Source organism: Littorina saxatilis, linkage group LG1 (assembly GCF_037325665.1).
Source record: "Littorina saxatilis isolate snail1 linkage group LG1, US_GU_Lsax_2.0, whole genome shotgun sequence".
Taxonomy (NCBI): Eukaryota; Metazoa; Mollusca; class Gastropoda; order Littorinimorpha; family Littorinidae; genus Littorina; species Littorina saxatilis.
The window spans coordinates 48,144,422-48,168,884 of record NC_090245.1 but is presented as its reverse complement, the minus strand read 5'-3'; the positions used below and the strand labels follow the sequence as shown (position 1 = coordinate 48,168,884).

The 24,463-nt window shown below is 44.5% G+C and overlaps 2 protein-coding genes across 2 annotated transcripts; both read right to left on the bottom strand.

Moving 5' to 3' along the window:
• Window positions 1-1,078: 1,078 nt before the first annotated feature.
• On the bottom strand, window positions 1,079-23,419 carry LOC138972159 (uncharacterized). The gene is made up of 9 exons (XM_070344919.1): window positions 23,354-23,419; window positions 22,380-22,513; window positions 21,966-22,039; window positions 20,472-21,064; window positions 16,441-16,552; window positions 15,996-16,067; window positions 15,609-15,663; window positions 13,864-14,015; window positions 1,079-5,174 (listed from the first exon to the last, which is right to left on the bottom strand). Exons 1-9 carry the CDS (start codon window positions 23,413-23,415, stop codon window positions 4,281-4,283), a joined length of 2,148 nt encoding a protein of 715 aa, XP_070201020.1. The 5' UTR covers window positions 23,416-23,419; the 3' UTR covers window positions 1,079-4,280.
• Window positions 1,243-2,912, bottom strand: LOC138977026 (uncharacterized). The gene is made up of 2 exons (XM_070349956.1): window positions 2,908-2,912; window positions 1,243-2,620 (listed from the first exon to the last, which is right to left on the bottom strand). Exons 1-2 carry the CDS (start codon window positions 2,910-2,912, stop codon window positions 1,243-1,245), a joined length of 1,383 nt encoding a protein of 460 aa, XP_070206057.1.
• Window positions 23,420-24,463: the final 1,044 nt, after the last annotated feature.

Genomic DNA, 24,463 nt, shown 5'->3' with positions numbered 1-24,463 from the left:
CCTATCTCAGAATATGACCTACCCATCAGCTCTGCCCCTTGACCCCGCCAGGGGGAACATCCCCCTGGACCACCACTGGCAAAAACAGGTATTGATACAGTTTGTTGTATAATTTTGCAATTGAATATTTGTTTATTGGCTGCATGTTTGACAAAAACGTTGTAAAATAAACACTTTTTCGTTGCTTTTATTGTTTGCTTTGATTGCAGCCAAACGACTTGCTCTACGGGGCTGAAAATAAAGTGGAAGACACTTTGAGATATAAGGAATTGGATAGGCCATCATACGAGAAGGTGTAGAAATCTGCTTGCTGGCAGCTTTAAGTGTTACAGCGACATCAGAAAGCTCTAAAAGCTTTGGGTTTTTTTTAAATGCATGATTTTCATAGTTTGTCACTTTAGACAATTTTTGTAATAATTAATTTGATCGGAAAAAAATAGTGTAATATACAAAAAACTGTGCCTTTAACTCATTATTCTAAAACATTGTGGCGGTTGGCCGTTTTGAGTGAACGTATGTTTGAACTGCTGTTGTAAAAGTTCAACTGTTGAAAAGGACTTGAAATAGATTTCAAGGTGTGGGGCAACAAAAATGTTTGATCAAACGACCCACCCTCGTTGCAACATGTTTTAACAATAAGAGAGTGGTTGCCATATTTTACAATGGCTTGACTACTGACGTAAATGTAAACTGTATTTATGGGGAGTTAGGAACGATTGCGCAGTGGAAATATTGCTAATGGCCCACAAAGAAACATGCTTTTTTTGGTGTCGGTCGGAAAACTTTCTCTGGCCACCAGAAACGATATGAAGTCTTGGCCAAACAAACTGACCACTCGCCGTTGTGTGTGTGTGTGTGTGTTAGTGTTAATAGATGGCAACTGGTGATGATGACTGCAAATCAAAGGTGTGGCACTGCATGGTCCTGACGGGCTACCGGTCAACAGTGTAAGACTAAAATGACAAGGGTTCTGATGCTACTTCAACAACCTCTTCCTCTACTTCTGTTACTGTGTGCATCTATCTACTGACACAGTGCTTTGCACCTGCATACACACACACACACACACACACTCACGCAGTCTAAGAAAAATCTTTATTTCTTTGAAAAACAGAAAGACCTGTTTGGCAAGATCGAGGCACATAAAAAGCCTGTATAACACTGACAGGATTTACACAACCATTCGGGAGACTGGTTCAAAAGGAAGGGGGTGGATAAAGGGAAGAAGGGTTGGGCGGGGCATTAACGCATAACTTCATAAGCCCCTCCCACCACTGAAAAAGTCCTGGTCTGTCCAGTCTTCATTTGACGGGCAAAAGGGGTAGTGGTGGTAGAGGGGGATGGAAGATGGAGGTGGTAGAGGGGGATGGAAGATGGAGGTGGTAATGGGGTGTGGACGATGGAGGTGGTAGAGGAGGATGGAAGATGGAGGTGGTAGAGGGGGTGGAAGATGGAGGTGGTAGAGGAGGATGGAAGATGGAGGTGGTAGAGGAGGTGGAAGATGGAGGTGGTAGAGGGGGATGGAAGATGGAGGTGGTAGAGGGGTGTGGAAGATGGAGGTGGTAGAGGGGGATGGAAGATGGAGGTGGTAGGGGGGATGGAAGATGGAGGTGGTAGTGGGGGGTGGAAGATGGAGGTGGTAGAGGAGGATGGAAGGTGGAGGTTGTAGAGGGGGGTGGAAGATGGAGGTGGTAGAGGGGGATGGAAGATGGAGGTGGTAATGGGGTGTGGAAGATGGAGGTGGTAGAGGGGGATGGAAGATGGAGGTGGTAGAGGGGGATGGAAGAAGGAGGTGGTAGAGGGGGGTGGAAGGTAGAGGTTGTAGAGGGGGGTGGAAGATGGAGGTGGTAGAGGGGGATGGAAGATGGAGGTGGTAATGGGGTGTGGAAGATGGAGGTGGTAGAGGGGGATGGAAGATGGAGGTGGTAGAGGGGGATGGAAGATGGAGGTGGTAGAGGGGGATGGAAGATGGAGGTGGTAGAGGGGGATGGAAGAAGGAGGTGGTAGTGGGGGATGGAAGGTAGAGGTTGTAGAGGGGGGTGGAAGATGGAGGTGGTAGAGGGGGATGGAAGATGGAGGTGGTAATGGGGTGTGGAAGATGGAGGTGGTAGAGGGGGAAGGAAGATGGAGGTGGTAGAGGGGGATGGAAGATGGAGGTGGTAATGGGGTGTGGAAGATGGAGGTGGTAGAGGGGGATGGAAGATAGAGGTGGTAGAGGGGGATGGAAGAAGGAGGTGGTAGAGGGGTGTGGAAGATGGAGGGGGTAGAGGGGATGGAAGATGGAGCTGGTAGAGGGGGATGGAAGATGGAGGTGGTAATGGGATTGGGGGATGGAAGATGGAGGTGGTAGAGGGGGGTGGAAGATGGAGGTGATAGAGGGGGATAGAAGATGGAGGTGGTAAAGGAGGATGGAAGATGGAGGTGGTCGATGGGGATGGAAGATGGAGGTGGTAGAGGGGGGTGGAAGATGGAGGTGGTAGAGGGGGGTGGAAGATTGAGAAGGGTGTGAATTTTGGAGGTGTGTGAAGGGTGTGGAAGATGTGAGGTGTGAGAGGGAGGTGTTGAGAAGGCGATGGGGGTGGGTAATGGAGGTAAACATGCAATCCACTCTCCAATTAGGCTGCCAACCACACACTTCGTTAGCGTCAGACACAGCAGTTCTGGTTGTTTCAGGAAAGTTAACAAACCAGCATCACAAAACAAAGGTTTCTGGCATCATCTTAGACACACCTATAGGGGGATGTGGATCATCTAGACACAATGTCAGTACTGACTAGCGCAAGGTATGGTCATAACAATGACTAGAGTCAACCAGTGTAAAGTACTGCACTTTTGCATTCCCGTAGCATGAAATATCCAAAACCAGCAACCAATAGAATAAAAAGAAATGAAACAAATGGTTTGTACCCCATGACTTAGAGACATTTGATGTCCAGCTCCATCTGTCCCTGAGCGGCAAATACAGACTCCGCTGCATCCTTCCTACACCTGGCCTGGACTACAACATGTAACTCTGCACTTAGTGGACAACTCTGGCCCTTAGTGCTACATCGTACACGCTGCAGGCCCAAACCACTTCTTTCAGTCCTATAAACATTCAACGCTTTACTTACAGCACAAACATTCACTCACTTCGCTTGATTCTCGGCAGTTAAGGTGTCAGTGGCACACCTGAACTAGTCAATGACACACCTGAACTAGTCAATGGCACACCTGAACCAACAGGTAAACCGTCAATGGCACACCTGAACTAACAGGTAAACAGTCAATGGCACAGCTGAACCAACAGGTAAACCGTCAATGGCACACCTGAACTAACAGGTAAACAGTCAATGGCACACCTGAACTAGTCAATGGCACACCTGAACCAACAGGTAAACAGTCAACGGCACACCTGAACTAACAGGTAAACAGTCAATGGCACACCTGAACCAACAGGTAAACAGTCAACGGCACACCTGAACCAACAGGTAAACAGTCAACGGCACACCTGAACTAACAGGTAACCAGTCAATGGCACACCTGCACCAACAACAAGGGCACACACAGCACAAGCTGCAAGCACTGCCTTTAGATGTCCTAGCTATAAAAAACAAGGCGCACAAGGTCCCTAGGGCCAGCCACTTTCATCTGACCCCCATTTTGCCAGAAGGCATCTCCAGAGGCCGATGTAACATGAAATTTTTACTCCATGAAAAATTTACTCCGGAGTAAATATTTCGTACGAAATTCTTACTCCGAGTACACTTTTCGTACGAGAAAAGAACTCCCCAAGGCACGAAAAAATTACTCCCTCCACGAAATTTTTACTCTCCATTTTTTTTACTTCCAGTAAAAATCTCGTACGCAAAAATGGAATGCGGGCGAAGGGATAATGCCAATAAGTGATCTCGCGCACACGAATGTCGCGCTACCCTCCTTCCACCACAAAGACTAACAGGGGACAAGGGAGTAAAAATTTCGTACACCTGGCATGGGAAGTTAAATTGCTCGTGTTGGGGTGAAGTAATTTATTAGTTATTTATTCGTCTGGGGAGTAACATTTTTGAACGAAATGTTTACTCGGAACTCACCTGTCTTGGGGAGTAATTTTCTCGTGCAATGGGGGAATGCTTTTTTCGTAAAGGGAGTAACTTTTTCGTACGAAATGTTTACTCCGGAGTAAAAATCTCGTGGGAGTAATTTTCTCGTGTTACACCGGGCAGCCAAACCCTTCCACCAGTGTGTCCATGCCACTCTCCTTGTCTCCCCTTAGTTCTCCTCCCACTTTCTTTCTTTCTTTATTTGGTGTTTAACGTCGTTTTCAACCGTTCTCCTCCCACATTTCCCTGCGATGCCAGTAAGCTGGAGTAGCTGTCATTGCTCCATCGCTCTCTCCTGTCATCCCATCGCTCAAACCCTCTGTGCAGAGTGCCGACCCTTTCTTTCCCATCTCCTGACAGCATTCTCTCCCTTGGGATATGCCTGTCAACACTTCCCTCCCTTGGCAGATGTCTATCCACACTTCCCTCCCTTGGCAGTAAGCTGTCCTTGCTCCACCTCTCTTTCCTGTCTTCCCATCGACCAAACCCTCTGTGCCTCTGTGGCAGTCTGCCAGCCCTTTCTTCCCCATCTCCTGACAGCATTCTCTCCCTTGGCTGACGCCTGTCCATGCTTCCCTCCCTTGGCAGACGCCAGTTCATGCTTCCCTCCCTTGGCAGACGCCAGTCCATGCTTCCCTCCCTTGGCAGACGCCTGTCCATGCTTCCCTGCCAGTCCATGCTTCCCTCCCTTGGCAGACGCCTGTCCATGCTTCCCTCCCTTGGCAAACGCCAGTCCACGCTTCCCTCCCTTGACAGATGCCCGTCTATGCTTCCCTCCCTTGGCAAACGCCTGTCCATGCTTTCCTCCCTTGCCTGACGCCTGTCCATGCTTCCCTCCCTTGGCAGACGCCTATCCATGCTTCCCTCCCTTGGCAAACGCCTGTACACGCTTCCCTCCCTTGGCAGACGCTCTTTGTACTGGGCAGAAGTGTTGTGCGGTGAATTTAGTGATAGTTCCAAGCTACTGCAGCTGGTGTTTGTGGTGTCATCCTCCTCTGAAGACAGTCTGTGTTCCCTGGTCCTGCGCATGAAAGTCTGTTCTCTCTCCGCTAGAGACGTCTGGTGGTCACAGGGATCAAAGTACTTCACATGCTGCAACACATACATGTCAAGTGGTAAGATCACTGTTGCTATCTGTTACACACACACACATACACACAGGGACTCCTGAGATTGCCAAAAATATCTCTCAAATGAGCATTTCCTGTACACTGTTTTAAACTGCACAGTTGCCAATGCATTGAGAAAAAAGTTCTCCCTAAAGCCTGCTTTTGATATACACAGTGAACCGTAGTGCAGTTATGTCACAGATGCGCTGTCTGCAGCAAATTCAGCAGTTCACTCCTAAATACACTTCCAGTGCACTGCGCTCATGCAGCAATTTGGCATGTCACTGAAAACGAATTGCAAGTGCAACTCACATCTCTAAAACTTAAAGAACAATTTTATCCTCGAGGTACAATGTTGCACCCAATCCCATGTGAATTTATGTCAATGCAATTCATGTTGTTGATCGACTTGTGTTTTGTGTCAATTCATTATTCTGTAAACTATACGTGCTGGAATGCACCCATGTCGATCTTAGAACAGCTGCAAGCAATTGAGGTAAAGGTCAAAGGGCACATGTATTACCTCACTTCAACTGAAGCAATGGTTGATGAATACTTGTAAGATAATTAACTTGTGATAGTGTAAGGCACAACAACGACAAAAGTTGGTTAGGGTAACCTGACAGGCCTATTTTTTTTCCCGCCGACCCTAAAACTTTTTTCATTTCTAAAAAAAAACCTCGCCCCTCTAAAAGGTCATTTATTTTTCCCCCTTTTGTTGAAGCTTAGTCTGCGGGAAACATTGACACTCTTACTATTAAACTTTGTAACAACTAATATAAACATTCAAATACAATCCAAGAGCTTGAGACAAAATGGTGTTTGTGATGTTTTGATATTATTATGAGGTTAATTAAAAGAAATTAAAAAAAAAATAATAATAAAAAAAAAAGAAAGGCTTCCTAACGACCCTAAATTTGGGGGCCACGTTACCATAAACCAACATTTATTTTTGTGGCCTAATCAAAAACATCCTTACTGAAGTGTAGTTTCTTTGTAAATTCCATGTTTGCTTTGCATACATCCACAGTTGTGTAAATTGTATTGTGGAATGTTTTATAATAAATAAAGGCAACATTCACGTACAGAAAACAGGGCCCGCCACCGTTAGTATCACAAAAAGCACAAGCAAAGCATGATGCAGAGTACACGTCCACAGCAAGCACACAGAACAACAGTCACACACTGAGCACATCACAAGTCCATCAAATCCTCACACACAAGAACGGCTCATTAGCTGTCAGACATGCAGACTACTTGTGAAACACAAGCCCTCCTTGGTGTGTAGCATGGGGAGATGAGTCTTGCACTGTATAAAGTCACTATAGACCCGGTTCTCTCATCTCACCTCATTGATATCTCTGACCAGTACCCAATGAAACTTCACTACATAAACAGTGGGTACCCACTTTTTTGTGCGGGCTGCAATGTGCCTAACTCTCCCTTGTCCAAAATGAAGTCAATGCGAGCCCTGGGTTGCTATGTGCATAACTCTTCCTTAACCAAAATGAAGTCGATGCGAGCATTGGGCTGCTATGTGCTTACCTCCTCCTTGATCAAAATGAAGTCGATGCGAGCCCTTGGTTGCTATGTGCTTACCTCTCCATTGATAACAAGAAGGGCAAAGCCCATACGACTCACATGCTTGACCTTGACCTTTACAGCAATGACATCATACACTAAGAACTGCTTTACACATTTTCCTACCAAAATACATGTGACCTTGACCCAAGGTCAAGGTCATCCAAGGTCATGCAACACAAAGCTGTTAATTCAAGACATAGGAAGTACAATGGTGCTCATTGGCTCTTTCTACCATGAGATATGGTCACTTTTAGTGGTTCACTACCTTATTTTGGTCACATTTCATAAGGGTCAAAGTGACCTTGACCTTGATCATATGTGACCAAATGTGTCTCATGATGAAAGCATAACATGTGCCCCACATAATTTTTAAGTTTGAAACAGTTATCTTCCATAGTTCAGGGTCGAGGTCACTTCAAAATATGTATACAATCCAACTTTGAAGAGCTCCTGTGACCTTGACCTTGAAGCAAGGTAAACCAAACTGGTATCAAAAGATGGGGCTTACTTTGCCCTATATATCATATACAGGTGAGGTATTCAATCTCAAAAACTTCAGAGAAAATGTGAAAAATGTGAAAAATAGCTGTTTTTTAGGCAACATTTATGGCCCCTGCGACCTTGACCTTGAAGCAAGGTCAAGATGCTATGTATGTTTTTTGGGGCCTTGTCATCATACACCATCTTGCCAAATTTGGTACTGATAGACTGAATAGTGTCCAAGAAATATCCAACGTTAAAGTTTTCCGGACGGACGGACGGACGGACGTCCGGACGTCCGGACGGACGGACGGACGGACGGACGACTCGGGTGAGTACATAGACTCACTTTTGCTTCGCATGTGAGTCAAAAATGGAGTCGATGCGAGCCCTGGGCTGCTATGTGCTTACCTCTCCCTTGACCAAATTGAAGTCGATTGCGAGCGCTGGGCTGCAATATGCTTACCTCTCCCTTGATCAAAATGAAGTCGATGCGAGCCCTTGGCTGCTATGTGCTTACCTCCCCCTTGATCAAAATGAAGTCGATGCGAGCCCTTGGCTGCTATGTGCTTACCTCCCCCTTGATCAAAATGAAGTCGATGCGAGCCCTTGGCTGCTATGTGCTTACCTCCCCCTTGATCAAAATGAAGTCGATGCGAGCCCTTGGCTGCTATGTGCTTACCTCCCCCTTGATCAAAATGAAGTCGATGCGAGCCCTTGGCTGCTATGTGCTTACCTCCCCCTTGATCAAAATGAAGTCGATGCGAGCCCTTGGCTGCTATGTGCTTACCTCCCCCTTGATCAAAATGAAGTCGATGCGAGCCCTTGGCTGCTATGTGCTTACCTCCCCCTTGATCAAAATGAAGTCGATGCGAGCCCTTGGCTGCTATGTGCTTACCTCCTTGATCAAAATGAAGTCGATGCGAGCCCTTGGCTGCTATGTCGCTTACCTCCTATTTGATCCAAATGAAGTTGATGCAAGCCCCGGGCTGCTATATGCTTGCCTCACCCTTGATCGAAATGACAGACCTGCCTACCCCCAAAATTATAAGGAGTAATGAGCCCAGCCAAAAAGAGTAATCTGGTGGTAGAAAGAGTAGTTTTTCGTTGCCAAAAGTAACGGCCATCGGTGGGTGTGACTAAAAGGAGAACCCACATATATAAAGAATATGACACTACCATGCCTGTAGACATCCTCATTTTTCTCCCAACGGAGAAATAGTTGTTCATAAAGTCTTGCAGGACAGAAACATTCTTCTGCACACTGTCTGTTCATATTCAGTTGCTTCGCAAAAAAAAAAAAAGTCATTGATTTTCTCAAATTGTGAAGTCAATCAAAACGACCCTAGAACACAGCACTGGGAAACTACACTGATTGAAACGATCTAGGATGACGAAAGCAAAATATGTCATGTGGTCACACATCTTTTAACTTGTGAGCCCTTATAGTTTCCACCCTTGTTTGTTCTTATTAATCGTTTGGCATATATTTAATCTTTTTCCCTTTTTGGCTCACGTAAGTCTAGCCTATGCAATCGTAACTTTGTCTGTCTGTGCGTGCGTGCGTGCGTGTGTATGTCTGTAGTAGAAACTCTAACATTTGAAGACGTCACATTACATTGACGTCACATTATGACGTAAGAGGGTTAGACGTCACGCGAAGGAAGTACTGAAAGTCTCTGTCATTATTATTTTGAGCGGGCCGAGACTAGTTGGCAGTCGTGTCCCTGTAAGTAGGCTACATGCAGACAGACAGATCTAGATCTAGTGTCTCGCTTTCTTGCACAGTTTCACCTATGCTCTTTCTCTCTGTGTGTGTGTGTGTGTGTGTGTGTGTGTGTGTGTGTGTGTGTGTGTGTGTGTGTGTGTGTGTGTGTGTGTGTGGAGTGTGTGTGTGGAGTGTGTGTGTGGAGTGTGTGTGTGTGTGTGTGTGTGTGTGTGTGTGTGTGTGTGTGTTACTGTTTGTCGATTTCTTACGTGAGCCTTGATGGCTTTGCCTCTTGTTGCCTTTGTCAGTGTGTTTGTTGTTTCGTGTTTTTGATTTGAATTCTTCCCTTTCAAGGCTATTGTGAAACGTTTGGCCTTTGCTAAGTAAGCCTTCAGCTTGCTTCCTTTGTTAAGTTGTAGGTTTTGATATTTAGAGTGTGTGACCGTGACGAGACCTCTTTTGGTCTAAGGGAAAGAACCGCTGTAAAATTACTTTTTCTAATCCCGTAGGTTGTCTTTCTTGACCCGTGTGTTTGATCACGTGGTAGAAAACGGCTTGTTGTCTGCCTTCCGCCATTTTTGACTCACATGCGAAGCAAAAGTGAGTCTATGTACTCACCCGAGTCGTCCGTCCGTCCGTTCCGGCGTCCGTCCATCCGTCCGAAAAACTTTAACGTTGGATTTTCTTGGACACTATTAAGTCTATCAACACCTGATGTGGCCTGATGGTGTATGGTTACAAGATCTCAAAAAAACATGTGCGGCAACTTGACCTCACTTCAAGTTCAAGGTCACAGGGGCCATAATTGTTGTCTTAAAAACGACCATTTTTCACATTTTCGCATTTTTTTCTGAAGTTATCGAGAATGGCAACCTTAGCTATGTATGCTATACAGGGCAATGTAAGCCCTATCTTTGGACACCAGTTTGGTTGACCTTGCTTCAAGGTCAAGGTCGCAAGGGTCCTTTAAAGTTGGATTGTATACATATTTTGAAGTGACCTTGACCCTGAACTATGGAAGATAACTGTTTCAAACTTAAAAATTATGTGGGGCACATGTTATGCTTTCATCATGAGACACATTTGGTCACATATAATCAAGGTCAAGGTCACTTTGACCCTTATGAAATGTGACCAAAATAAGGTAGTGAACCACTAAAAGTGACCATATCTCATGGTAGAAAGAGCCAATAAGCACCATTGTACTTCCTATGTCTTGAATTAACAGCTTTGTGTTGCATGACCTTGACCTTGGGTCAAGGTCACATTATTTTGGTAGGAAAAATGTGTAAAGCAGTTCTTAGTGTATGATGTCATTGCTAGGTTTAGTTATTTGACCTTGACCCTGAAGGTCAAGGTCATGTAAAGGTCAAGGTCAAGCATGTGAGTCGTATGGGCTTTGCCCTTCTTGTTTGTAAACGTTCTGAGCACGCCGGCTCTCAGTTAATGTAGTTCCAGTTAGTTCTTTGTGCATTTTGTGAACTATCTGAGCACGCCGGCTCTCAGTTAATGTAGTTCCAGTTAGTTCTTTGTGCATTTTGAGAAGGTTTGACCACAGTTGACCAAATGTGTTCCCTTGTTGTGGTGACTTTGTGAAGGAAGGTTACTGCGGGTTTTTTGTGGTTTTTCGACGCCATATAGGGTATGTACGTGTTTACTTTAATGTTGATTTCTTGTCTTTTCCTTTGTAAAGATTTGTATGTACCTTTGCTCTTTATCTTTCCTGAACACCTGTTTTGTCTCTGTATCTTTTGGTGTTCACTGTCTGTTCTTCTCTCATTCTGTCTCCTTCTTTCTCTGTTCAGTAATTCTGTCTTTCTCATTTCTGCTTCCCTTTCTAGTTTTCTCTCCTTCTTGCTCCATTGTTCTCGTTTGTTTTCTTGTTTGCTCTCTGTTTACGTTCCCTTTTTCTTGCAGTGATTGAGTGCTGTAACTCCGTTGATATTGCCATTTGGTAAATGTAATCGGAATGTTTTGATACGTAACGTTTTCTACTTTTTCCATTGATTGAAGTCGTACTCAGCTTATCGTTTATATTTGAAGAATATAATCTGAGGATTGACATACTTATAAGTAATCTTCTTTCGGCGTGCGGTCGTCTTTCGCGTTGGGGCTGTGCTTTTCTCGAGTTTCGTTACCTTTTAAAGTGTAACTGTGTTTATTGAGTCTAAATCTTCGTTTCTGTTCGGTATGCTAAAGTTGCGTTTTTTTCAAGGTTGAGATTCATAGTGAAGTTTCCGTTTTCTTAGTGTGACCGTGGCCTTGACGCGTTCGGCTTTCGCACGCGTTTGAATTTTGCATTTGTCGTGACGACGTTTATAGTCTGGTATCGGTTCTGTTGCACTTGTGCAGTTTTCACCGGACGCAGATTGACCGTAACGAACAAAACGAAAGAACGAAATAAAACAAGACAGTACTGAAAACATCATCTGTGTTCCGCGTTGTCCCTTGGAATCCGAAAGAACGAAAGAGCCGCAGCTACAGTACCTTTAATTTTCAGCTGCCGTCCGCCGCAGGTTGTTTTTAACCATCATTTGGACGAATCTTCGTTTGCGAACCGCTACCACGAATCATTGGAAAAATAATGTATGCCGCTCCGAATATGCATACCAGGGCTCATTGGTCTAAAACATATGTAAATATTGCGCAGCAAAGGAAAGGTACCCACAGGACTTTCACTTTTTTATTGATAGAAATAATCATCGAATATCCGGTTATTAACCAATGAGCGCATCGGACTACTATCTCCTCGGACTTACAACCGTTCAGCCATATTCAGGATCTAAGTGATAGTCTTACTATGATAGTTGTGGTCCAGTGAACGATACCTTCCGCCTGTGATCCGACAAAGCTCGCAAAGCTCAACGAGAGCAGAAATACGGATCGGATTTATATCGGGACGAAATGCGAAAAATCGTACTTTCGGTTTCTTAACAAGAAGAGCAAACGCTCGATCGAGTCACTTTCGCAGTTCTGAATATTATATAAGGCATCAGATGGACAGGAAGAAATTGCTATTCACAACACAATGAGTCACGTTCACATAAAATTTGAGCCCGGTCACTTTTATAGTTTCCGAGAAAAGCCCAACGTTAAGTTGTGTGTTGCCGAACAGAAAAGGCTAGTTATCTCCCTTGTTTTTCTGATAACGTTCGTAAAAGGCTACAGATGTAAATACTTTGATGTAAAGAATAATCCTACAAAGTTTCAATCACATCCGATGAACTTTGTCAAAGATATAAAATGTCTAATTTTTCCTTTGACGCTGACCTGTGACCTTGAAAAAGGTCAAAGGTCAACGAAACCATCGTTAAAGTGTAGAGGTCATTGGAGGTCACGACTAAACAAAATATGAGCCCGATCGCTTTGATAGTTTCCGAGAAAAGTCCAACGTTAAGGTGGTGTCTACGGACGGCCGGCCGGATGGCCGGCCGGCTGGCCGGCCGGACAGACTAACACTGACCGATTACATAGAGTCACTTTTTCTCAAGTGACTCAAAAATCGTATTTCCATTGCGGAAAGCGTAGTGGCGTAGTTTGGAATAAAAATCGTACTAAATTACGCCCAAATCGTAAGGGTAGGCAGGTCTGAAATGAAGTCGATGCGAGCCCTGGGCTGCTATGTGCTTACCTCCTATTTGATCAAAATGAAGTCAATGCGAGCCCTGGGCTGCTATGTGCTTTCCTCCTATTTGATCAAAGTGAAGTCGATGCGTGCCCTGGGTTGCTATGTACTTACCTCTTCCTTGATCAAAATGAAGTCAATGCGAGCCCTTGGCTATGTGCTTACCTCCTTGATCAAAGTGAAGTCGATGCGTGCCCTGGGTTGCTATGTACTTACCTCTTCCTTGATCAAAATGAAGTCAATGCGAGCCCTTGGCTATGTGCTTACCTCCTATTTGATCAAAATGAAGTCAATGCAAGCCCTGGGCTGCTATTTGCTTACCTCCTATTTGATCAAAATGAAGTCAATGCGAGCCCTGGGCTGCTATGTGCTCACCTCCTATTTGATCAAAATGCAGGGATCGCGCTAGGATTTTTCAAATTGCGTACGGCTTACGCAATGTCGGCCAAAAACCGCGTAAAGCAGAACCGATTTTGCGTCACACTATAACACAGTTAAATCATGTCAAAAGCACGCATTTCTCTCACCTATTTCCGGCACTCACATCGGCTCTGGAATTCGAGGCAAGCCCTGTCTACAACGTCCGCACTTTGGCCCACGGCCGGCCCCTCCATGGCGATACGCATCAGAGTGTCAAATCGCGCATCGCCGAGAGCACGTCACCTCATGTTGTTTGATCCAAAACAGACTTTAGATTTGAACTCGCGCGCTTGTGCTATGTTTGATCCAGAACAGACTAGAGATTCTAAACTCGCGCGCGTGTGCTATAGTCTGATTCAGTATTGGGATGTGCTGCTGAGCATGCCGTTTTGAATAGAAGTTGTTTTGCGTACGCGTTACGCATAAGCGCCGGGAAAATGCGTGGGCGAATTTTAAAACGCGTCAAATACGCAAAAAACATGCGTTAACGCGATCCCTGAAATGAAGTCGATGCGAGCCCTGGGCTGCTATGTGCTTACCTCTCCCTTGATCGAAATGAAGTCAATGCGAGCCCTGGGCTGCTATGTGCTTACCTCTACCTTGATTAAAATGAAGTCAATGCGAGCCCTGGGCTGCTATGTGCTTACCTCTCCCTTGATTGAAATGAAGTCAATGCGAGCCCTTGGCTGCTATGTGCTTACCTCTCCCTTTACTTATTTATTGATCATTTATTTATTTATGGTCATATTATTTATATATTAAATATTTATTTATTTATCTATTTATCATTTATTTATTTACCTCCTATTTGATCAAAATGAGGTTAATGTGAGCCCTGGGCTGCTATGTGCTTACCTCCTCCTTGATCAAAATGAAGTCGATGCGAGCCCTGGGCTGCTGGCACCTGCTAACAATGTCTGGCCAGCCGGGGGGTGTCCGACGCGACAAGGGTTGTGTGGACAGCTGCAGCAACTGCTGTGCGGAATAGCGCCCGCACAGGGGCAGGGCTGGTGAACATGGCATGTACTGCGTCAACCTCCACCACTACACCAACCCCCCCCCCCCCCCCAAACCACTTCAACATCAACAACCTTCCCTACTACAGAAGAACCACCCTTTTAACTTTAAGACCCCCAAATTTACAGTTCATCCTTAAAGACTATAGTTGAACCTCCATTGCAGCCTCCCCAATTTATTTTGAGACTCCCTCCCTTTGAAGACCCTGTTTTCTCAACAAAAAAATTTCATAACTCCTGTGAACTTACCCCCATTTCAAGATTCCCTCCTTTTTAAGACTTGATTTTTTCAGATTGTTGGAGGTCTTGAAAAAGAGGGGTTCCACTGTACGTCAACAACAACCTCCACCACTATGTCAACAACACAGACAACATACAGCCTACAGTGATTCCCATCTTCTTAGACCTTCAAAACATGAAAGAATTCCCTTTTTCACAGAAGGAATATAGGAAACAAATGTTGATATAAAGACAAAATGTTTTAGTTTATAAACGAAGGTCTTGAGAGATGAAGCCTGGAAAATGAAGGTCTCACAAGAGGTTTCCCTGTACTAGTACTACAAGCACACCATGGCAAAGTAAACAACTGCATCAACAAAACTGCATTACATTTACAACACAGATGCTAACAAGACCACCACACTAACAGCAATAACATGCTTAGCCTAGGACAAAAACAACAAGCTCTTTGTTTCTGATTTCCCCATCTTTTCTTCTGGCCACAAACTTTTTTTTGACCCTTCAAAAAATAGTTTTCTTAAATAGGATACAATTTCATTTTGCAGTCTTTGCAAGGTAAGTTACTCTTCTCCAACATCCAGGGAACACAGTTCGAGCGGCCAATTAAAGCCATATACCCCTGTGTAAATAAAAAATTACCTTAATCAACAAAATAAAGAAAAAGAAAGGAATCCACCTACTGGCCCTTTTGTTTTCGTCTTGTCATCAGAAACAAAAATATTATTTTTTGGGCCTTATAACGGACAAGGGCACAAAGCAAAGCCTAATTGTGACCCTCCACCACGAAATGAGTCGCATGTCACCTTTGCATGATTTTCATATTTGTACATTTTCCTGAAGAGTTTTTTATGCTCTATCCAGTGGTGAAACCCGTTTTAGAAAAGAGCGACAACTGTTTGAGTTATAAGCCTGTGACTAAGGTGACCCTCACACTGTTACCAGACACTCCCCGGACTTATATTAAGCCTAGCGTAGAACCGCGCAAGGTGACATGCGACTCATTTCGTGGTGGAGGGTCACAATTCTAACACGCCAACATGGATGCACTGTAGACAGCAGAAACAAGCAACACACACGCCAACTTTAAGCTCATCCAACACCAAAAGCAGCATCTATGTCTATGCTCGCTATTCTCAGAAAAACACCAACGTACCCAGCAGCAAAGACACAGGAAACATGAAATGGACCTAACCCAGTAGTCTTTTTGGCTTGTGCGGCTTTCTCTAAACTTCTTTGCCTCTGATAAATCTTGCTAAGTAAGCAAAGCTTGTTTACAAAAGCCTAAAGGTGAGCAGTATGAAAGGCTAGCTACTGTAGCCAGTGGAGAGCAGTGTGTGTACTCACTGTGCAACTTGTCCATGGTGACCGGTACCCCCAGCTGTGTCCCCAACTCCTCCACCTGTCAGTACATCACACTCACTACATAACATGGTCACTCAGTGCACCCCACAACAAACACACATTTCAATTCTTAAAGGCCCACCCCGCCTGGTGAAAATGTCTCAGATCTAGTCAGGCTATTACATAGGATAAGACAATGCCTTCATTTGGTCATATACCAAAACTCAACACCCTGACTGCTTGCTGTGGAGAGTAGGAATTTTTTTAAGAAATATTTTCTGAAAGCCTGATACAAAATTATTTCTTAAAAAAACAAAACAAATGAACTACAACATGTTTGAAAAGAAAACAAACACTAAAAAGATCAGAAGTAAGTGATCAGTGACTCACCAAGGCCTCAGGGCTGGTGCCTGAATGCACAATCTTGGCGCTCTTTGATATGCTCAACAGTGAAAAAATGTCCTGCATAATACAAACACAAGAATTTACTGCACAATACAAACACACCAAATCCAAAATCCAGTCACTTACACAGCAATCTTTAAATTCCATATCAAGCTCTTGGACTAGCTCAACATCATTTTGAAACTTGGTATCAGCAAAGGTTCTGTTAGTGTTAGGAGTGACTCGAGCTGAACGATTCTTTACTTCTTAACATCAGATGGAAAGCTACACACACACCCTGAAGAAATATGCAAACAAGAAAATGTTTATCCGGTGTTACAAAATTTAAAATGCACCACTAAATACTGGGTATTACAATGTGTAACTGAATGCAATAGTGACACAGGCACTACTAAGAAGAGACAAAGCATGAAGACGTTGATGCACTCACCACCAAGTTAATCATCTGGGAAGACACCAGTGTCAGTGTGTAGTCCTGCCCTCCATTCTCCCCCGGCAGCAACAACTTCATGTAATTCAATGCTTTGGCATGCTGCCTCGTGCTGAAACATCACAACCATTTCATATTACTACACAGGCCAAAAAGTTTGTTTGTTTGTTTGTTTAACGCCCAGCCGACCACGAAGAGCCATATCAGGGCGGTGCTGCTTTGACATATAACGTGCGCCACACACAAGACAGAAGTCGCAGCACAGGCTTCATGCAGTGATGTACATTTTTCTAGCAGCCTTTAGGACAATTGTCCTGAAGACTGAAAATCAATAGGACACAGTGTCCTGAGATTGCAATTTCAATAGGACAAAAACACGACTCGTAAAACCGCATTTAAAAAGATTTTTCAGTTTAAATTCTTCCACCTTCCGCTGCTTTTTTTTCGGACCCATGTCGTTTCTCTTTCGTTTTATTTTCGTTCGAACGCACAACGGTTTTTCCGGATATTATGACGAAAAGTAATGCCTTGCGCATGTGCGAACATGCACGGGTGGTTCCCATTGGTTTAAACGATTTATTGCTGAGCCAATGAATGCGCTCGAGGCACCATATGGGTTCGGTTTTCTTTTTTTTCTTCATGATCTAACTTGAGGATAAATTAATTCAAAGAATCAGATCCCATATGTTGCCTCGTTCACTCAACAAACTGATCACACGCAGTGCATACTTTTGCTTGGCAAAACCGAAACCAGCTTTCCTCACGCAGTGTTTACTTTCGCTTGGCAAAACCGAAACAAGCTTTCCTCTTGAAAATTGAACAGTCCGCATGTCCGCTTCATTGTCAAAAACGATCGGACCCTTGACCACTTCTTCTGTAGGTTAATCGGACCTGTGTCCTGCTGGGGTTAAAGCTATAGGTCCTGGGGAAATTGGATCGGTCAGAGACCGGAGACCGACTAAAATGTACATCACTGCTTCATGTCTCACTCAGTCACATTATTCTGACACCGGACCAACCAGTCCTAGCACTAACCCCATAATGCCAGACGCCAGGCGGAGCAGCCACTAGATTGCCAATTATAAAGTCTTAGGTATGACCCGGCCGGGGTTCGAACCCTCGACCTCCCGATCACGGGGCGGACGCCTTACCACTAGGCCAACCGTGCCGGTAGGCCAAAAAGTGGCAAGTATTGTATTTGCCATGGCGAATAGAAACATGTAACTAGCGAGGAGAAATCTACTCGCCAAATGTGAGTAAAGTTGCTTAAACAAATTGTTGGTTCGGCTAGTAAAGTTTGCTCTCTGGCCAGTAAATGTTCAGAATCACTTGCCAAATACTAGTACAGTGGTACCTCTCTTTACGACCCCTCTCTTTTACGGGTCCCTCAATATTACGACCGACTTTTCTCTGACGGATTTTTTCTCCTTCTTTGTCTTACTCTTAGTATTGCTCACCTCCATATTACGTCCACCCCTCTAATACGACATACGACCGTCCATACGTGGACTTATAACGACTTTTCCCAAAATTATCACGGGTTTGGTTAACTCTAACTTGTATCTCCAGTCGAGTCAGTTCGCAATACGGACACAAACACGTGTTGAAATCCTGTACATGTACAACAATACTTCGGCACGCAAACGGCTGAAGCCATGGTTTTTCATTTCTAATCCAGGTCATTACTTTATTTTGACAAGATAAAGGTCAGTTGCCAGATATCTGCTTCATTTTGCAAAGAACTGTGCAGGAATTCCTACCTTATAAACAGGCAAAGTTACAGATACGTCATGAAAGTAATCCGCAGATCGAACCAAAACCGAAAGTTGTGGTGACGTCATGACATTTTGCGATGTACGTCAGCGAAGCTCGTGCACATGTGGTCTGTCTTGCTAAAAACAATGGCTGACGAACATCGTTTCGAAATCTGGAACTGTTTTTTTGTTTTCCCTGATCCGTGACCGAGTGACGCGATATAGAACCACGCGTTCGTTTGAATCAATAAACTCTCCTCAGGCAGTGAAGTTTGAAGGTGTCAGTAGTGTAGTCTCCTAAATTGCTCAACACTGTGGACAGTCCGGAGTACAGTTATGTCCCGTGAATGAGCGAGTCAAAGTTTTATCGTGAAAACTGACACTTTTCGCTACAATTTTACATCAGTTTCAACACACTGCCGCGGTTCTTAACGTCTGCAAAGCCTTACAAGTTTTTGAAACAAGCGTTTGGGACACTTCTTCGTTTTTAACCAAATCTCTGCATGACTATGATTAGAATCTGGTATCGAGATCGATGTGCATGCTTTGGGACTGCATACTTCAGGGGTGTCGTTTGGGTCGGCCCTTCGCCGATTTTTTTTTACTTTGGCCGAAACTTTCATGTCCCTATCGGCCAAATGTCCGAAGAGTATTCGCCTAAATCGGCCAAAGTTTGTCCAGTTTTTTGTATTGGTCAGGCTTTGATTGCTAAAACTGCTGCCGATGTACTTAGTCAACTGACTGGCGTTTATTTCCTTCGCGAATACCAAAAACGAAATATCAATGTTTTGAACGGAAACCATTGCAAAAAAATATAGATGCCAGAGTGGTTTCCCTTGGACAAGGGAAACTACACTCTCAGCGTTTGCGTTCGCCGGTTCGCGATAGTTTATCAGTCAGTCAGTGCTTTCGATTTGGATTTGAACATCATGTCGCAACCAAAAAAGAAAAAAACTAAATTGGCCAAGGTTTGCTACCCTTCGCCAAGGTAAGTGATTCCGGACAAAATGACAGGAACACCGCGAATGTGGACAGTGTCAGTGTGAGTGGTAGTAGTGTAGCAGACGACATAGCAGACGATAGTCACCGCGAATCAAAATCTGCTGAGCCAGAGAATGAAAAGCGTCCTCCAAATCGTGGTTTTCAAGCAAAATGGCTCACCCTACACGGTCTTTTATTGCATGTTTCCCCAAGGTTTGTCAAGATTTGCACAAGATTGGAAGAGGTTTACTTTCAAGAAATTAAAGTTAAAGGTTTGAAAAAGTTTCAGGTGTCTGATGTAATTAAATCAGCAACATATAATCCAGGGGGTGTTACAGGGGTTCCCCCCCTCCCCCATAAAAAAAATTCTGTCTGCATATTTTTTTCTTTTTCTGTCTGTAAAGCCGGGGGAAGAGTTAATTGTTTAGTTGTCACAGTATGCGACACGTCTTCCTTCTAACCATACTATATGATGTCGAGAGCGGATATCAGTGAAGATAAATTGCCATTATTTAATACTAACGTTAAAAGAAATAATGAGTGGCTGCTGACACCAGTTGATCATGTTTAAAATCAAGGATAAGCCACAAATTGTTTATAAAATAGCTAACATTCTTCAGGTTGGACCCCAGGTTGTACCCCCCCCCCCTCCTGGCTTAACTACTCCGCCCTGGTAATCTGTGTTCCTAAGACAATGATTGTATGTATTGGTGTTCCCCTCTAGCTTGAGTCTTGTGCTTCAATGACAATGTTAATTGCGGTGACTTTGTATGAGCCAAAATAATAGCCGAACATTTTCCAAGATGTCCTAAAGCTTTTTGACAGTTTCGGCCAAATGTCCCAACATGAAAATGTCTGGCAACACCCCTGTACTTTCGTTCGACCTCAGCGTGTTTTAATTTGCAAACCCTTAACCCACGAGTAGTTACGGGGCTTCATTAAACAAGCAAGACAACTATGTGTGGGTAAATAATTGAATAGAAAACTGTTTACCATAACCGTTTTAAGGAAAGAATAACATTACTTTGTGGGTGGCATCAATCAAAACGCCCATGTCATTCCTGATCATTGACGGACCCGGACATAAACCAATCCTCCATGTTACGACCCCTCCATAAAACAACCGAATTTCGGTTACATTTTCAAAGTAGTTATAGAGAGGCATCACTGTACACCATTTTTTAACTTTCAGGGCTGCTACATTACTACAACAGAAGGTGTCTTTATGGGAGGTGTCAATTCATCGGCGGATCCTCACTTCACTGGTACCACTGTAATGCTTATAGTGCAACTGACCTGCTGGTGTGGTCCAGGGAGGTGTTTGAAGAAGACAGGGAGGACTGTGTGTAGCTGTGACTGTGGGAAGCAGCAGAGCCTGACTCGCTGTCCGAACCCTGCAGTGCTGGCGCCGTTTCTCTCCTCCCTCTGACCTCAGAAACAGCGCTGACGCCACACCTGTCCCTCTCCTCCACTCCCCCCCTGCCTCTTGACACCATCCCTTTCCTGTACTCTCTGCTGGCCGAGGTCACAGCTTGCCCAGTGCTCTCCCTGGGGGGTGCGGGATGGGAGGGTTGTTCCCCCTGACAGCTGTCCGAGTCCCCCTCGTCCGAGGACGTGTCGGGTAAGGGTGGAAGATGGTGCAAAGCGGTAGGCGGTGGTGACCTGATGGGGGAGATCTGGTAGGGCTGGCGTAGGGGTCTCACAGCGCTGGACGACTCACAGCCTTCGGTGTGAGAGTTGACACTGGCTGGGACAGTGGTGTCAGGCATGAGGCTTGCAGCGGACACAGCTCTGGGGAGTGAAGTACTGCTCAGTGTCCTGGTCTCTTCAACGCCTTCCTTCTGCTGGGATGCTGCCTGGCGCCAGTACCGCTCTCGGTCAGACTGGACCTGAAATACCAATATATCCTTGCTGTACATTCAGGGATGGCCAAATCGTCCGCCCGATAGCCAGGGGCGAGTAAAAATTTCGCCGGACTAGTAGCAAACGCCTGGCAACTCGCCCAGCTGGCCTGTGAAAATTCTGGTCAAATGCAACACTTCCGGTTGTACTATCTAGTTTCAAAGCGTTATAAACAATGCAGATGCAGCAACTGTGGTAATCTAATGGTATGTACCGGGCCAGCTAAATATCTGGCGGGCTAGTGACTTTCTCGAAGTTACTCGCCCGCCTGGCGAGTTCAAATTTTGAGATTTGGCCATCCCTGAGATAGTTACTATTTGTATATTGTTTCATGCCACACTGGACTGGGACTCACACTGATCTAAGACATAGTAATAGTACTAGTACTGACATCTCCTTCAGAGTGACACTACAGCCCAGTTGTCAGTGTCATCAGAAGGGTGCAATAGCCTTGTGACAAGGGTGGCAGCCACTGAGCCATACACGTAAAAGCCCAACTGATGCAAGAACAAAACAAAACCGAGAGTTGCTGCCCATGAATGCAGAATGAGAATGTTTTACAGGCTGCATAAGATTACCACCCTTAAGAATTGCCCCTCTTTCTATAATGCTCTTTATTGGGGCTTACTGTCGCTTAGGCAGTGAAGTTTAACCTACCCTTGTGACAACCTATCCCTAACAACCAGTTTTGGTTGGTCCCTTGGAGGGTCGTTGTAGACAGGTTGGACTGTATTTTCACGATACAATGTTCCTACATACAGTGCAATGATAAACTGCAAAGCCTGTTATGAATACATGTACTATGCCACACATCATTCTTCTTTCTAGTCTTCCCTTCACGCTATTTACGCATAGTGGAATGCCTGCTTGACCAACTAAAGGTTTTACCTGTTTACTGAAGATTGGCCCCTTCTGACCACTCGCTTTATGGTCACCTCCTTCATCAGGCAGCACTGCTTCCCCTGCCAGGTGATAAACACATCTCAATATATTGACGATACATTTATTATCAGACATTTATTATCACTTAAAAATAATTGATGACTGATGACCAAAAAAAGTGAAACAAACAACATAAGATTTCAGTGGGTTATTTATAGAAACACGAAAATACCCAGCATGCTTCCCCCGAAATCGACGTATGCTGCCTAAATCAAATGGCGGGGTAAAAAAGGTCCTACACGTAAAAATCCACTCGTGCAAAAACACGAATGAACGTGGGAATTTGAGCCCATGAACAAAGAAGAAGAAGTTCCCATTTGTGGTGGGGGTAATTGGGGACATGACCAGGATGCAGCTTACCCTGGCTGCACTTGGCAAATACAGGACGTCGCTGGGGGAGACGAGGTCGACTCATGTCCCCGACACGCATTGGTCCTCGCAGTGACAGCACCTTCCCTTCGCTCTTTGTGTCCATCTTTGCTCTCTCTGGGTCACTAAAACACCAGTGATAACAACAGCATTACAATTCATCCAGAATTCATGTCAACATCTGACAGGAATCCACTCCACTACTTCTCTTTGATACTACTTTACTCCAAAAAACCCATCTAAAATAAATAAATCTATTTTCAAATTAAAGTTTTTGACATGCCTGTTACTGTTACTGAAGTCATGCCTGATTCATGCCGTTGCGCCCTTATTTTTGTGTTTAGAGCCGGATTTTTGACAGTCAATGCATCGGTTTCAATGCAAGGGAGGTAACTCGGTAACTCTTCGGGGATTTTCGGAGGTCTTGGGGGGTTTTCGGTGAAAAGTATTACCGTTTCTCTTTGAGTCTTTGTTGTTACAGAGCTAGAGTGACGCACATTTCCAAATTTCAGAATTTGCACGCTGAGTTTGTGGCCCATTTACTGATTTAATGTGACACCAAATTTCCAAGGGGATTATATTATAACATTTTCTTCTCGGCACTTCGCACTTTAAAAAAACAGTGTCAAAAACAGGCCATATAAATTATGTAGGCCTATTGACTTAGTATGCGATGCGCACACCACACGTCACGAAATAGCCGAAGTCGGCTCCGGTGACGTACTCCCCATGAACACCATCAAGTGTGGAAGCCAGATCCAGATCCAGAGAAAAAATCGCAGTACCCAACTACCATCCGTTGTCGCCATTTAATGGCGCGAAAGGCATGCTTGTTTCATACCGTATACTCCCAAAATCAAACTATAATTCATGCCCATTACATACGCAACAAGACAATCAAGTATCGTGCCTTTGCATGCTCACAAAGCAACTGCAAGTGCAAAAAACAAAAACACGTATTTCACCTCAAAGTTCGTTCTGCAAGTCGGACAAGTCTGCAAACTATCAGAACTTTCCTCTGTATCATGAGAGTTCTTCCGAAGGGAGAGAACTGTCACCGGCATCTTCGAGCCGCTAATATTCACTTGGCGTCTACTTATGCATCCGCACCGAATATGCATACCAGCGCTCATTGGTTAATAACAGGATATTCGATGATTATTTTCCCGTGGGTAGCTTCCCTTTGCTGCACAATATTTACATATGCTTTAGACCAATGAGCGCTGGTATGCATATTCGGTGCGGATGCATAATTAGACGCCAAGTGAATATTAGCGGCTCGCAAACGAAGATTCGTCCAAATGATGGTTAAAAACAACGTGCAGCGAACGGAAGCTGAAAACTAAAGGTGCATATAGTTCAAACAATCATTCAACTGTATTTATTTGACCTTACACAGACTGTAGGAAGAGGCAAACCGTCTTGAACAATATTTTTCCCCAGGAAGCGACTCCAAGAACACAGAAGACTCGAAGGTGAGTGACGTACCTTGTAGTCTTTCTGTGATAGTAGCAGTCCAGTGGACGATACCTTCCGCCTGTGGCCTGATACCACGTGTGGCTGCATACAAACGCGAGAAAGTATTGCAGAAGGCGGAGTAATCATATTTAGGTACCTAAATCATGTATTTGGCATGAATGCTAGATAAGCCTTTTGCCTGCTGTGTCATAACATTTGTAGTTGATTTTTTTTAAATTTAGTCAAGTTTTGACTAAACATGATGTTCTTAACACTGATACAGTGATAGACGGGGAATCGAGACGAGCCGGGTGGTGAGGTGGGCGCCAATCGTTCAAATCACACGTGTGTATATCATGTAAATGAGGTCATGTCAAGCAAGTCTGGCAGGGACCTGTTTTTCTACTGCTTATGATGCCAAAGTCACCGAGACAAACGTCATTATAAATAGAAACAAAAATTGCGCTCGCTAATTACCCTCGATGAATCTTTAGAACTAACACGTCACGCCACACTTTCAGAGTGACGTTTCTTTGCTTTGACGTAATAGATTGCACGCGGCTTTAGAAGAGATCGAGGTTCCAAAACAAGCGTCTTCAATTTAGCGGCTGCCTTGA

Bases quoted from the DNA above. Each gene is read 5' to 3' on its own strand.
- LOC138972159 (XM_070344919.1), bottom strand. From the start codon at position 23,415: ATGATACAGAGGAAAGTTCTGATAGTTTGCAGACTTGTCCGACTTGCA. The intron at 15,664-15,995 runs GTGAGTCACTGA...ATGTACTGACAG, and splicing joins GCACCAGCCCTGAGGCCTTG to GTGGAGGAGTTGGGGACACA. The intron at 14,016-15,608 runs GTGAGTACACAC...CATGTTCACCAG, and splicing joins CACCATGGACAAGTTGCACA to CCCTGCCCCTGTGCGGGCGC.